At 35.4% G+C, this 16,089-nt stretch overlaps 1 protein-coding gene across 1 annotated transcript; it reads left to right on the top strand.

Annotated features, from left to right (window-relative positions):
- The first annotated feature begins 5,636 nt into the window (after positions 1-5,636).
- On the top strand, positions 5,637-8,407 carry LOC149227764 (uncharacterized). Its single transcript, XM_089380593.1, has 4 exons — positions 5,637-6,604; positions 6,965-7,076; positions 7,188-7,390; positions 7,645-8,407. Exons 1-4 carry the CDS (start codon positions 5,637-5,639, stop codon positions 8,405-8,407), a joined length of 2,046 nt encoding a protein of 681 aa, XP_089236719.1.
- The last annotated feature ends 7,682 nt before the right edge of the window (positions 8,408-16,089 follow it).

Genomic DNA, 16,089 nt, shown 5'->3' with positions numbered 1-16,089 from the left:
TTGAGATTTTTCATTTAATTCTATTTTAATATTTTATTCTCATTTAATATTTATCTTTATTAATTTCAAATTCTCATTTAATATTTAATGTTTAATAATTTCAAATTATATCCCTAACCAATAAAAATTATATTTTAATATATTATTCTCATTTAATATTTAATTTTTAATAATATCAAATTATATCCCTAACTTAATTTGAATAAATTTTCTATTATTAATTTAACTTAACAATTTCATAATTAAGAAAAGTCTCATGTGATTTCTATCAAAAAAAAAACTTTTCTTAATTCATTATGGATCATAGAAGCCCGAATTTAAAAATTTCATTATTCCTTTTTCAATTTAATTTTAATACTTTAAATTCTAATTCTTTTAAAATACTAATTTAATGTTATTATAATATATTAATATTTAATAATAATAAAAATATCTAATTCTATCTCAATTTTAGTTTGACTATTATTAATTTAATCTCACAATTTCTCTCTTCTTTTTTTATTTTACTTTGACTTTCTAATTAGTTCACATATTCTTTTTTAATTATTTGTAATAATTATTAATAAATAAACTTTAATCAACAATCACATTTTCTTTTTATCCCTCTAACCATCATATATAATTTCTTTCTTCCATTTATACCTGATTTGCCACCAACATATCATTTTAGGGTCACTAGTTAGACACCACATCAAATTAACAAAGTGTTCCAGAAACTCCATCATCACAAATAATTATCAATTTATCTTTTATAATTAATTTGTTCTTTACTTTAAAAATATATAAATATATTAAACCTTTAACATATTTTTGTTTCCTATATTAATGTTAATAAACAACTTTATATTTCACGAAATTTATATTTATTGAATTAATTGTTTATTTTAATATAAATAAATATATTTATATTTACTATTTACTTAAATATATATTTTTGTTAGATATTAAATTTTTGTAGTCCATAATGTAATAAGCATATATATTGAGATTAATCCATCAATATCATCTAATATAATTAATGAAAAACATACTTATTAGATATATTTTTCTATAATTTTAAATTAATTATTTATCATAATTAAATAAAATAAATTTTTATAGTGTGGTAGATTTATCCCATTATTAGAACAGAGCACATGCCAACCGACATACTTGTTCCCTCCGCGCTCCAATATTCATATTTACAAGTTAATATGTAAGGAGAATAACTTCTATATTTAGAAGTCATTAGAATTCATTGGTATGGTGGTAGACTTATTGTTCGTAGTATTTGCATTTAGAAGTCTTTGATGTGACAAAAAGCTGGAGAATGAATTCTTTTATATAATATTTTTAAAGTCGTGTTAAAATAATATTAATATTTATTTTAAAGTTATTTTAAAAAAAGGAATGAGAATTTGTAGAAAATTAGTCAATTTAAGATCAGATTAACTATTAGTTACGAATTATTTACAAAGTCATTCAAACTAAAATTTTAACATATTTAATTAAAAAATATAATTTATTTTTGTAGCTAACTTTCAAATAAATCACATCAACAATGTTTGTTTGTTCGATACTTATATTTGTCCAATTGCATTTCCAATTCTCTTTAGAAGGTAATAGATGGTTCTTCAGCTTCGAAAGCTTCCTGTGTTGAAGAAATTTCCAAGAAAAAGTAGTTGTCCAAATTTCTTAAATTACTTGAGGATTATTCTCACCAATGTTTCAATTCTATTGTCGCTAGTTCATCTAGAAGTCGCATTGAAGGTGATCACATCGAATATCTTAGTTCATGGGTAAGTAGTCAGATTTCATCATCAAACTCAGTCACTCACATTGATGGTTCTTGAGATCTTGTTTCCTTTGTTGTATCTTCTAGTCGACATTAGAAAATTCCTGTTGGTGATGGATTAAATGAGTGTTCCTTGTTGATGGAAGCTTCTGTTGTAAATTTTGATAGTGACCCTCAATCTTCTCTCAAAAGCGCGGGTCCCTCCTCCATGGTAGCCGCTTCTCCCTCTCTTCCGTCGAACCTATGTAATTCTCCCTCTCTCCCATCGAACCTGTGTAATCCCCACGTCTGCAAAAGCCCTGTAGCTGGAGAATTCACTCAACATAGTGATTCCTTAGTTGTAACCCTTCGGTCAACCCATCATCCAACCAACTTTTGGTCAACCTTCCTTTTGTAGTCTCAATTGTTCATGTCATGAATGGTTCATCAGATATTTCCAAGCAGGTCCAGTCGATCACCCTTTGTTTCCTATCTGCTCTTCTGAATCCTCTATATCTCTCCTTCCTAAAATCCCTCCCTCCCTTCATTATCCCCACCTCCCTTCATCCTTTCCTGGAATTTAATAACTCCCTTCAATCTTCCTTTAATAATAATACGGGTTATAGGAACAATGTTGAAAACAAGTATAAGAATAATAGTATTAATTACATCAAAAATTTTGTTATTAACAATGATTCGATTAATAGTTATATTAATATTAATATTAATATTGATATTAAATCATCTAACCCCCTTCTTCATAGTAATATTAAAAATATTAATACCAATAAATTTAATAATAACAATAGTATCATTAATAATAATAATTTTAATAATATAACAATAAGTATTATTATTATTATTATTATTATTATTATTCATGGGTCCTGGATAGACGGTGATAAGGTGCTTTGTTAACGCACTCTTTGATGTGAATCACCGATTAAATTCCCCACCCTAATCGGGGTGATATATTGGACATGATGAAGATGTAGCCCTCCCAAGCTTACTATATATATATATATATATATATATTCTCAACCCCCTCTTAATAATGTTGTTAATTTATCCAGTATTGATTTGGACCCTCATGTTTTTCGTCTCTTGAATAAAGGGTTAAATTTTGCCCTCGCTCCAAGAAAGATACCTATTGAGGATATCATTTGCAACATCCAATATGGAATTAGGGACCTTCCTCATAATATTAAGGAAGTTATTAGGCAAGATTGCACCATTATTCTTAGGAAAGCTAGGCCTCCTAAGAGCAACATTAGCATAAGTGAGTTTCTTGCTCTTAAGTCCTTGAAAGATAACCCTGACGTTGTCATTCTTAAGGTCGACAAAGGTGGGGCTGTCGTTATTTTGGATAAAGCTTACTATGTTAGCAAAATGTTAGACCACTTGTATAATAGTGGGAGTTACAAGAAACTCCTAAAGAATCCTATTAAAAAAGTTTCTAAGGAGGTCATCAATGTTGTTAAATCTAACCATGCTCTTGACCCCCTTAGCAAGAAGCTTATTGAGAGTAACCCTCTCACCCCTAGAATTTATGGTCTTCCTAAGATTCATAAAGATGGGTTCCCCTAAGACCTATTGTCAACACAATAGGTGGGCCTACTTATCTTCTTGCTAAGTTCTTAGCTCAGAAGCTCAAGCCTCTGGTTGGTTGCACAAGCTCCTTTGTTAAGGACTTTGCTTCCTTTGTTAATCAACTAAGAGGTATCAGGCTAGACCCTGTGGATTTGTTGGTTAGCTTTGACGTTATTTCCCTTTACACAAAAATCCCCATTAATGAGGCCATTAATGTCATAAATCAAATTATCGATGATGACACTGCCAAATTAGTTGGTCTTTGCCTGACATCTACCTTTTTCAGCTTCCAGGGTGAATTCTATGAGCAAACATGTGGAGTTTCCATGGGTTCTCCGCTCTCTCCTGTTGTTGCTAACTTATTCATGGAGGATTTTGAGACCAAAGCTTTGGCCTCTGCTCAATTTCAACCCAAGCTCTGGAAAAGGTTTGTAGATGATACTTGTGTTGTCTGGCCCCATGGTCGTAAGAAGTTGGATTTGTTCCTTGTTCATCTTAATTCTCAATCAGACTCCATCAAATTCACAATGGAGGTTGAAGTTGATGGCAACCTTCCTTTCCTTGATGTTCTCCTCTCTAGAATGGAAGATGGCTCCTTGTCTCACTAGGTGTTTCGCAAGAAAACTCACACAGAAACAATATCTTCATGTCAATTCTCACCATTTCCCAACACAAAAATTCAGAGTTCTTAACACCCTTGCTACCTATGCACTGAGGGTCTCAGATGAAAACCACCTGGAAGATGAGAAATCCCACCTTCTAAAAGTTTTTGAAATCAATGGTTATAGTAGACATCAAGGTCTTGTAGCTTTTCAAAAATCCTGTAAAGGTTCTTCAATTAAGAAATCTCATGGTGAACATTTTTCAAATGTTCTTCTTCCATTCATCCATGGAACCACTGATAAGATCGCTCGTGTTCTTAAGAAGAATAATGTCATTGCTACCTTCAAGCCCCTTAATACTATTAGGAGCTCCCTTAGATCTGTTAAGGACCCTGTGAACCCTAAGGACATGAAAGGGGTTTATTCAATCCCCTGCTCATGTGGGATTCCCTACATTGGAGAAATTGGTCGCTCCATTAATCTGAGAATTCAAGAACATGCAACAGACATCAGGCATAATCGTTCCCGCTCCTCAGCTATTGTTAAACATGTAGAGAAAACTAAGCACCATGTCTGCATTGAAGATTCCAAGGTCATTGCAAGGATTGATCATTTCCACCATAAGAAGTTGAGAGAGGCCATTGAAATTGAGAAACAGACCAAAAATCTCAATGGAGACAATGGTTGGAAATTAAGCAAGAATTAAATTCCTACCCTTTCTTTCTAATTATTTATTTTCTTATTTATTTAATTTTTAAAAAATTATATATATATGTTTTTAAGCTATTATAATAATAAATATTAAAATAAAACCTTTTTTTTGGGTTACTTTCCCTTTTTTTAACCATATTAATAATAATGGTTTAATAATTAATAATAATTTAAGAATTAATATTTTAATAATTAATAATTAATTTAAATTATTATTAATTTAATAATTTCTTAATATTGACTAAATTAGTTATAATTGTATTTTTAATTAATGGAAAAACCTGTGAGCAATTTTTGAAACCGACGTTTCGGACTAGCTAGGTGAGTCCATCATCAGGGTAATGAATTGTTCTGCATGTCCCTTCCATGGTGGGACTTAATGGTGTTGAAGAGAGATTCCATACAGGCTGGTAGAGTATTTTTAATTAATGGAAAAACCTGTGAGCAATTTTTGAAACCGACGTTTCGGACTAGCTAGGTGAGTCCATCATCAGGGTAAAATTGGTTATATATTAATAAAAAATTAATCGTTAATGTTAGTTTTAATTAATTCTAAAACTTGATGCATCTGACTACTATTAATCCTATGATAGATCGGTTTTTTTTAACTTAATCTTGAATATGATTTTTATTAGTAGGTTCGAAATATCAACCATCAAACATTGCCAATGTGATTTATCCAAAAGCTAGTTACAAAAATAAATATAAATCACAAAAATGTGAGATCAAATAAAAAATATAATAATACAATAACAATAATAATAATAATAATTCAACTAAAAATTTCACAAAGATCAGCGATCCGAGATCCCCGCTGAGCTTTCTCCCACTCGCTCCCTCGGCCCTTCTCGGCCCCTTGGCCTTCCATCTGCGAGGCCTGTCTTTCCAGAACTGGCGCAGGTCTGTCTGGCGATCCTCCCCTGCGATCTATCGGGCCATGGGTGTTCACCTTCTTTGAGCATCCTGCAAGCCTGACCTCCATGGAGGCGGTGGGCACCCCCCAGGCTCCTCCCTCTCCTCCGTCGAAGATCTCCGCAGCTGAGGCGTTCAACCGTCTTCTGGTAGGGCTGCCAAAGAAGAAACCTGCTGAAGCGGAAAAATTCGTAAAGAGGATCGATGAAATCCCCGATATCTCAATTCCTTCGGAAACTCCGATACAGGTTGCTTTGTCCTTATCCGAACGAGCTCTCATAGGCCAGTTTACGGGTCTATGGCCATCCCCCAAATCCACAGAGAGCTGGGTCAAAAGAAACTGGGCGCCGCTGATCAAAGAAAGCGTGACCTCTTATTTCCTGGGGCGAGGATTCTCCCTTTTTGAATTTAATACCAAAGAAGACAAAGATCTGATCTTTCGAAACGGTCCTTACTTCATGGGCCCCCAGGGCCTATATCTGAATAAATGGACTCCTGATTTTGATCCAGAAGTGGACGTCCCCAAAGCTGTTCCGGTCTGGGTAAGGCTCCCAAACCTCCCAGTTCACTGCTGGAACTGGGATTCTCTGATGCACATCGGAAATGCCCTGGGGAAATTCATAGACCGAGCAAACAGCAAGGACCAATATGACTGTGCCAGGATCTGCGTTGAGGTGGATCTGGAGGAGGGGCTCCCGGAGGCAATCAAAATCAAAGTAGGAAACTGGATGCATGTTCAGAAGCTAGACTACGAACAGTTGCCCTTCAAATGTCGGAAATGCCAGGTTTATGGGCACTTTGCCAGGAACTGCCCATCGGCGAATGAAACAACTCAAGGTAAGGAGGTCGGCTGGAACCAAGTCAAACGATCCAAAATGCCATCCAAGACTCAGAAGCCGGGAGGAACTACAGGCAAAGGGATCCATCAAGACCCAGTTCAGCAGATCCAGCAAAGCCAGCCCAAGTCTACCCCAGAGAACAGGTTTGAACTTCTCAGCTCCCAACCAGAGGATCCACATGCAGAAGCAAATCAAAAGTCAGTGTCCCCAGACAAAGACTCTCCATCTCATATCTTTAAAGACATGGGAGTTCCAGAAAGCTCAAAAGGAACTCCTGAAGTAGCCGAGGAGGAGGACCAAGAATCAGAAGACTCGGAGGAGGAAGGAGAAATAGGAGAGTCCCAATCCTCTGTAAGGAGATCTACAAGAGGGCGCAAAATGGATCAGAGAGCATGTGAGAGAGCATGAAACGTACAAGGACAAGCTACAGGGCAGCCAACCAACACTAGAGAAGCTGCTAGCAAAAAAGCTGAAGATGGCAAGAAACCAGCACCAAGGCTCCAAGGGAGCCCAACCGAGCAAAGGTAAATAATGAAAATAATCTCCTGGAACTGTAGGGGTATGGGCAGCAAGATCAAAGAAGATGCTATTCGAAATCTAATTAGAATAGAGGTTCCGAACATACTCCTCCTCCAGGAGACTAAAATGGAGGAATCTGATTTCCTTCAGGTAAGCAAAAAACTCTGGAAAAAAAGTAACGCAACAGCAATCTCAGCCCGAGGAGCCTTCGGAGGGTTGGGTACTCTCTGGAATGAAAGTAGGTTTTCATTGGTGTCATAGGTATCAAATATCCATTGGGTGATGGTAAAGATGCACCACATAATCACAAAAGAAATCTTTTGTCTTATTAATGTTTATGTACCAGTCAACGCCGGAGAAAAAAAGGACTGTTGGGATTCATTAAGACAGCAAGCAGACCTGGGCAATCTGGATAAAGTCATCATAGCAGGTGACCTGAACATCACGCTGCACTCTTCAGAAAAGTGAGGAGGCTGCATCGTGCGAGATCCGGCAAGGGAATGGGCAGAGGATCTCCTCCTAGATTGGGATATGCTCGATATCAAGCCTGTCTCAGGTAAGTTCACTTGGTCCAATAAAAGATTAGGCCCGGGCATATCGCTGCTAGGTTGGATAGATTCTTTGTTCATAGCTCATTTCTCTTGCTTGGTTTAGATGCAAGCATGCACATTCTTCCTTGTAGTACCTCTGATCATAATCCTATTATGCTATCTCTTAGAGCTCACTCTGACCTTGGCCCCATTCCCTTCAAGTTCAGTCCTTTATGGATCAAGGAACCCAGCTTCATGCAGATTGTCAAAGAATGTTGGTCCCTGCCTGTAAGTGGATCTCCATTCTATATATGGGAGGAAAAAATCAGAAGATTGAAGTCAAAGCTAAAGGGTTGGGCCAAATCCCTGGCCAACCCAGCATCTGAAAGAAAAAATACTCATAATCAGCTAGAAGCCCATTACTTGCAAACGGAAGAGGCATATATCACCAGAGACATATTAGACAAAGAGGCTCAGCTCCAACAGCAATATCATAAATCATGCCTGGCTGAAGAGGAAGTGTGGAGGATCAAATCACGCTGCCTATGGCTAAAGGCAGGCGACGGAAATACCAGTTTCTTCCACAAACAAGCTGAATCCAGGAAATGCTTTAATTCCATAACAGAAATTAGAGAAGGAGATATCACGCACAAAGATTTTACAAACATTAAACAAGTAGCCCATCAACATTTCAAAAGGTTGTACAACGCAGAGGAGAATACTCAACAGAATTTGCAACTGCTGGACGGGGTTCCCAACCTCGTTTCTGATGAGGAGAATCATCATCTAGAGAAAAATATCACAATGGAAGAAGTCAAAAATGCCCTGGCTGCTATGAACCCTGATAAATCACCAGGACCAGATGGGTTCTCCGCCTCCTTTCTCCAATCCTGCTGGCACATAGTGGGGAAAGATTTGTGTAAAATGGTTCAAAAATCGCAGACTTGTTAGAAATTAGGAGGAGGAACCAACTCTTCATTCCTTGCCCTCATTCCCAAGGAAAAGGGAGCTAATTATTTCAATAGATTTCGGCCCATATCCCTTTGTAATATTGGCTACAAGGTGATCACAAAAATTATTGTTAACAGGTTGAAGCAAATCCTACCTAGAATCATTCCTGAGAACCAAGGGGGCTTTATACAAGGGAGATATTTGGTGGATAACTTTCTTCTTGTCCAAGAGGCTATCCTGTCAAGTCAGAAGCACAAAGAACAAAGTATGGCTATAAAATTGGATTTAGCAAACGCCTTTGACCGAGTTAACCATTGTTTTCTATTTAATGTTTTGGAAAAATTTGGGTTTGGAGCAAGGTTTATTAATTGGATCCGGGCCTGCATATCGGAACCTTGGATCGCTCCTCTAGTTAATGGTAGATCTGCAGGTTTCTTCAAAGCTACAAGAGGGTTAAGACAGGGCTGCCCTCTGTCCCCTCTGTTGTTCGTTATTCAAGCTTCAGTTCTCAGCTTTCATCTAAACAAAAAATTGCAAGAGCAAGAGATCCCAGGGATCTCCATAGCAAGGGGAGTCCAACATATAAACCATGCCCTTTTCGCAGATGACACTCTGCTTCTTGGAGCAGCTTCGATTCATTCAGCCAGAAAATTCAAAGAGGCCCTTGACGAGTACTGTATCGAATCTGGAAGCAGCCTCAACAAGGGTAAGTGTCACATTTACTATTGGAACACCCCCCCATCTCTGATAATATCCATCTCGAGATGTCTTGGATTTGTCGCCACCAAATACTGGACCTCTTTTAAGTACCTGGGTTTGCCAATATTTCTCAAGCGCCCCTACAGCAGAGATTGGCTGCCTCAGGTAGAGAAATTTAAAATCAGGCTTCAGACATGGGGGATCAACTGGTTAAATATGGTAGGAAAGACTATACTCATAAAAGTTGTTCTTAGCAGCCTCCCTCTTTATCAGTTCTCAGTGCTACTTGCGCCCAATGGCATTCTACAAAAAATGGAGAAGTATATCAGATATTTTTTTTGGAAAGGGGGTAAAAACAATGAAAGGAGATTCCGGTTGGTAAAATGGGAGACGATCCTCAAAACTTTAATCCATTTTAAATATGTTCTATTATTTTAATTGTTTGAGATTTTTCATTTAATTCTATTTTAATATTTTATTCTCATTTAATATTTAATCTTTAATAATTTCAAATTCTCATTTAATATTTAATGTTTAATAATTTCAAATTATATCCCTAACCAATAAAAATTATATTTTAATATATTATTCTCATTTAATATTTAATTTTTAATAATATCAAATTATATCCCTAACTTAATTTGAATAAATTTTCTATTATTAATTTAACTTAACAATTTCATAATTAAGAAAAGTCTCATGTGATTTCTATCAAAAAAAACTTTTCTTAATTCATTATGGATCATAGAAGCCCGAATTTAAAAATTTCATTATTCCTTTTTCAATTTAATTTTAATACTTTAAATTCTAATTCTTTTAAAATACTAATTTAATGTTATTATAATATATTAATATTTAATAATAATAAAAATATCTAATTCTATCTCAATTTTAGTTTGACTATTATTAATTTAATCTCACAATTTCTCTCTTCTTTTTTTATTTTACTTTGACTTTCTAATTAGTTCACATATTCTTTTTTAATTATTTGTAATAATTATTAATAAATAAACTTTAATCAACAATCACATTTTCTTTTTATCCCTCTAACCATCATATATAATTTCTTTCTTCCATTTATACCTGATTTGCCACCAACATATCATTTTAGGGTCACTAGTTAGACACCACATCAAATTAACAAAGTGTTCCAGAAACTCCATCATCACAAATAATTATCAATTTATCTTTTATAATTAATTTGTTCTTTACTTTAAAAATATATAAATATATTAAACCTTTAACATATTTTTGTTTCCTATATTAATGTTAATAAACAACTTTATATTTCACGAAATTTATATTTATTAAATTAATTGTTTATTTTAATATAAATAAATATATTTATATATTACTATTTACTTAAATATATATTTTTGTTAGATATTAAATTTTTGTAGTCCATAATGTAATAAGCATATATATTGAGATTAATCCATCAATATCATCTAATATAATTAATGAAAAACATACTTATTAGATATATTTTTCTATAATTTTAAATTAATTATTTATCATAATTAAATAAAATAAATTTTATAGTGTGGTAGATTTATCCCATTATTAGAACAGAGCACATGCCAACCGACATACTTGTTCCCTCCGCGCTCCAATATTCATATTTACAAGTTAATATGTAAGGAGAATAACTTCTATATTTAGAAGTCATTAGAATTCATTGGTATGGTGGTAGACTTATTGTTCGTAGTATTTGCATTTAGAAGTCTTTGATGTGACAAAAAGCTGGAGAATGAATTCTTTTATATAATATTTTTTAAAGTCGTGTTAAAATAATATTAATATTTATTTTAAAAAAAGGAATGAGAATTTGTAGAAAATTAGTCAATTTAAGATCAGATTAACTATTAGTTACGAATTATTTACAAAGTCATTCAAACTAAAAATTTAATATATTTAATTAAAAAATATAATTTATTTTTGTAGTTAACTTTCAAATAAATCACATCAACAATGTTTGTTTGTTCGATACTTATATTTGTCCAATTGCATTTCCAATTCTCTTTAGAAGGTAATAGATGGTTCTTCAGCTTCGAAAGCTTCCTGTGTTGAAGAAATTTCCAAGAAAAAGTAGTTGTCCAAATTTCTTAAATTACTTGAGGATTATTCTCACCAATGTTTCAATTCTATTGTCGCTAGTTCATCTAGAAGTCGCATTGAAGGTGATCACATCGAATATCTTAGTTCATGGGTAAGTAGTCAGATTTCATCATCAAACTCAGTCACTCACATTGATGGTTCTTGAGATCTTGTTTCCTTTGTTGTATCTTCTAGTCGACATTAGAAAATTCCTGTTGGTGATGGATTAAATGAGTGTTCCTTGTTGATGGAAGCTTCTGTTGTAAATTTTGATAGTGACCCTCAATCTTCTCTCAAAAGCGCGGGTCCCTCCTCCATGGTAGCCGCTTCTCCCTCTCTTCCGTCGAACCTATGTAATTCTCCCTCTCTCCCATCGAACCTGTGTAATCCCCACGTCTGCAAAAGCCCTGTAGCTGGAGAATTCACTCAACATAGTGATTCCTTAGTTGTAACCCTTCGGTCAACCCATCATCCAACCAACTTTTGGTCAACCTTCCTTTTGTAGTCTCAATTGTTCATGTCATGAATGGTTCATCAGATATTTTCCAAGCAGGTCCAGTCGATCACCCTTTGTTTCCTATCTGCTCTTCTGAATCCTCTATATCTCCTCCTTCCTAAAATCCCTCCCTCCCTTCATTATCCCCACCTCCCTTCATCCTTTCCTGGAATTTAATAACTCCCTTCAATCTTCCTTTAATAATAATACGGGTTATAGGAACAATGTTGAAAACAAGTATAAGAATAATAGTATTAATTACATCAAAAATTTTGTTATTAACAATGATTCGATTAATAGTTATATTAATATTAATATTAATATTGATATTAAATCATCTAACCCCCTTCTTCATAGTAATATTAAAAATATTAATACCAATAAATTTAATAATAACAATAGTATCATTAATAATAATAATTTTAATAATAACAATAAGTATTATTATTATTTTTTATTATTCATGGGTCCTAGATAGACGGTGATAAGGTGCTTTGTTAACGCACTCTTTGATGTGAATCACCGATTAAATTCCCCACCCTAATCGGGGTGATATATTGGACATGATGAAGATGTAGCCCTCCCAAGCTTACTATATATATATATATATATATATATATTCTCAACCCCCTCTTAATAATGTTGTTAATTTATCCAGTATTGATTTGGACCCTCATGTTTTTCGTCTCTTGAATAAAGGGTTAAATTTTGCCCTCGCTCCAAGAAAGATACCTATTGAGGATATCATTTGCAACATCCAATATGGAATTAGGGACCTTCCTCATAATATTGAGGAAGTTATTAGGTAAAATTGCACCATTATTCTTAGGAAAGCTAGGCCTCCTAAGAGCAACATTAGCATAAGTGAGTTTCTTGCTCTTAAGTCCTTGAAAGATAATCCTGACGTCGTCATTCTTAAGGTCGACAAAGGTGGGGCTGTCGTTATCTTGGAAAAAGCTTACTATGTTAGAAAAATGTTAGACCACCTGTATAATAGTGGGAGTTACAAGAAACTCCTAAAGAATCCTATTAAAAAAGTTTCTAAGGAGGTCATCAATGTTGTTAAATCTAACCATGCTCTTGACCCCCTTAGCAAGAAGCTTATTGAGAGTAACCCTCTCGCCCTTAGAATTTATGGTCTTTCTAAGATTCATAAAGATGGGTTCCCCCTAAGACCTATTGTCAACACAATAGGTAGGCCTACTTATCTTCATACTAAGTTTTTAAGTCAGAAGCTCAAGCCTCTGGTTGGTTGCACAAGCTCCTTTGTTAAGGACTTTGCTTCCTTTGTTAATCAACTAAGAGGTATCAGTCTAGACCCTGTGGATTTGTTGGTTAGCTTTGACGCCATTTCCTTTTACACAAAAATCCCCATTAATGAGGCCATTAATGTCATAAATCAAATTATCGATGATGACACTGCCAAATTAGTTGGTCTTTGCCTGACATCTACCTTTTTCAACTTCCAGGGTGAATTCTATGAGCAAACATGTGGAGTTTCCATGGGTTCTCCGCTCTCGCCTGTTGTTGATAACTTATTCATGCAGGATTTTGAGACCAAAGCTTTGACATGTGCTCAATTTCAACCCATGCTCTGGAAATGGTTTATAGATGATACTTGTGTTGTCTGGCCCCATGGTTGTAAGAAATTGGATTTGTTCCTTGTTCATCTTAATTCTCAATCAGACTCCATCAAATTCACATGGAGTTTGAAGTTGATGGCAACCTTCCTTTCCTTAATTTTCTCCTATCTAGAATAGAAGATGGCTCCTTGTCCCACTAGGTATTTCGCAAGAAAACTCACACAGAAACAAAATCTTCATGTCAATTCTCACCATTTCCCAACACAAAAATTCAAAGTTGTTAACACCCTTGCTACCTATGCACTGAGGGTCTCAGATGAAAACCATCTGGAAGATGAGAAATCCCACCTTCTAAAAGTTTTTGAAGTAAATGGTTATAGTAGACATCAAGTTCATGTAGGGTTTCAAAAAACCTGTAAAGGTTCTTCAATTAAGAAATCTCATGGTGAACATTTTTCAAATGTTCTTCTTCCATTCATCCATGGAACCACCGATAAGATCGCTCGTGTTCTTAAGAAGAATAATGTCATTGCCACTGCAAGCCCCTTAATACTATTAGGAGCTCCCTTAGATCTGTTAAGGACCCTGTGAACCCTAAGAACATGAAAGAGATTTATTCAATCCCCTGCTCATGTGGGATTCCCTACATTGGAGAAATTGGTCGCTCCATTAATCTGAGAATTCAAGAACATGCAACAGACATCAGGCATAATCGTTCCCGCTCCTCAGCTATTGTTAAACATGTAGAGAAAACTAAGCACCATGTCTGCATTGAAGATTCCAAGGTCATTGCAAGGATTGATCATTTCCACCATAGGAAGTTGAGAGAGGCCATTGAAATTGAGAAACAGACCAAAAATCTCAATAGAGACAATGGTTGGAAATTAAGCAAGAGTTAGATTCCTACCCTTTCTTTCTAATTATTTATTTTCTTATTTATTTAATTTTTAAAAAATTATATATATATGTTTTTAAGCTATTATAATAATAAATATTAAAATAAAACCTTTTTTTTGGGTTACTTTCCCTTTTTTTAACCATATTAATAATAATGGTTTAATAATTAATAATAATTTAAGAATTAATATTTTAATAATTAATAATTAATTTAAATTATTATTAATTTAATAATTTCTTAATATTGACTAAATTAGTTATAATTGTATTTTTAATTAATGGAAAAACCTGTGAGCAATTTTTGAAACCGACGTTTCGGACTAGCTAGGTGAGTCCATCATCAGGGTAATGAATTGTTCTGCATGTCCCTTCCATGGTGGGACTTAATGGTGTTGAAGAGAGATTCCATACAGGCTGGTAGAGTATTTTTAATTAATGGAAAAACCTGTGAGCAATTTTTGAAACCGACGTTTCGGACTAGCTAGGTGAGTCCATCATCAGGGTAAATTGGTTATATATTAATAAAAATTAATCGTTAATGTTAGTTTTAATTAATTCTAAAACTTGATGCATCTGACTACTATTAATCCTATGATAGATCGGTTTTTTTTAACTTAATCTTGAATATGATTTTTATTAGTAGGTTCGAAATATCAACCATCAAACATTGCCAATGTGATTTATCCAAAAGCTAGTTACAAAAATAAATATAAATCACAAAAATGTGAGATCAAATAAAAAATATAATAATACAATAACAATAATAATAATAATAATTCAACTAAAAATTTCACAAAGATCAGCGATCCGAGATCCCCGCTGAGCTTTCTCCCACTCGCTCCCTCGGCCCTTCTCGGCCCCTTGGCCTTCCATCTGCGAGGCCTGTCTTTCCAGAACTGGCGCAGGTCTGTCTGGCGATCCTCCCCTGCGATCTATCGGGCCATGGGTGTTCACCTTCTTTGAGCATCCTGCAAGCCTGACCTCCATGGAGGCGGTGGGCACCCCCCAGGCTCCTCCCTCTCCTCCGTCGAAGATCTCCGCAGCTGAGGCGTTCAACCGTCTTCTGGTAGGGCTGCCAAAGAAGAAACCTGCTGAAGCGGCAAAATTCGTAAAGAGGATCGATGAAATCCCCGATATCTCAATTCCTTCGGAAACTCCGATACAGGTTGCTTTGTCCTTATCCGAACGAGCTCTCATAGGCTAGTTTACGGGTCTATGGCCATCCCCCAAATCCACAGAGAGCTGGGTCAAAAGAAACTGGGCGCCGCTGATCAAAGAAAGCGTGACCTCTTATTTCCTGGGGCGAGGATTCTCCCTTTTTGAATTTAACACCAAAGAAGACAAAGATCTGATCTTTCGAAACGGTCCTTACTTCATGGGCCCCCAGGGCCTATATTTGAATAAATGGACTCCTGATTTTGATCCAGAAGTGGACGTCCCCAAAGCTGTTCCGGTCTAGGTAAGGCTCCCAAACCTCCTAGTTCACTGCTAGAACTGGGATTCTCTGATGCACATCGGAAATGCCCTGGGGAAATTCATAGACCGAGCAAACAGCAAGGACCAATATGACTGTGCCAGGATCTGCGTTGAGGTGGATCTGGAGGAGGGGCTCCCGGAGGCAATCAAAATCAAAGTAGGAAACTGGATGCATGTACAGAAGCTAGACTACAAACAGTTGCCCTTCAAATGTCGGAAATGTCAGGTTTATGGGCACTTTGCCAGGAACTGCCCATCGGCGAATGAAACAACTCAAGGTAAGGAGGTCGGCTAGAACCAAGTCAAACGATCCAAAATGCCATCTAAGACTCAGAAGCCGGGAGGAACTACAGGAAAAGGGATCCATCAAGACCCAGTTCAGCAGATCCAGCAAAGCCAGCCCAAGTCTACCCCAGAGAATAGGTTTGAACTTC

The sequence above is a fragment of the Pinus tabuliformis genome, chromosome J, assembly GCF_031772625.1.
Source record: "Pinus tabuliformis cultivar Carrire ecotype Pingquan chromosome J, CPIR1, whole genome shotgun sequence".
Classification (NCBI taxonomy): domain Eukaryota; kingdom Viridiplantae; phylum Streptophyta; class Pinopsida; order Pinales; family Pinaceae; genus Pinus; species Pinus tabuliformis.
This window is presented reverse-complemented; position numbering and strand designations above follow the sequence as displayed.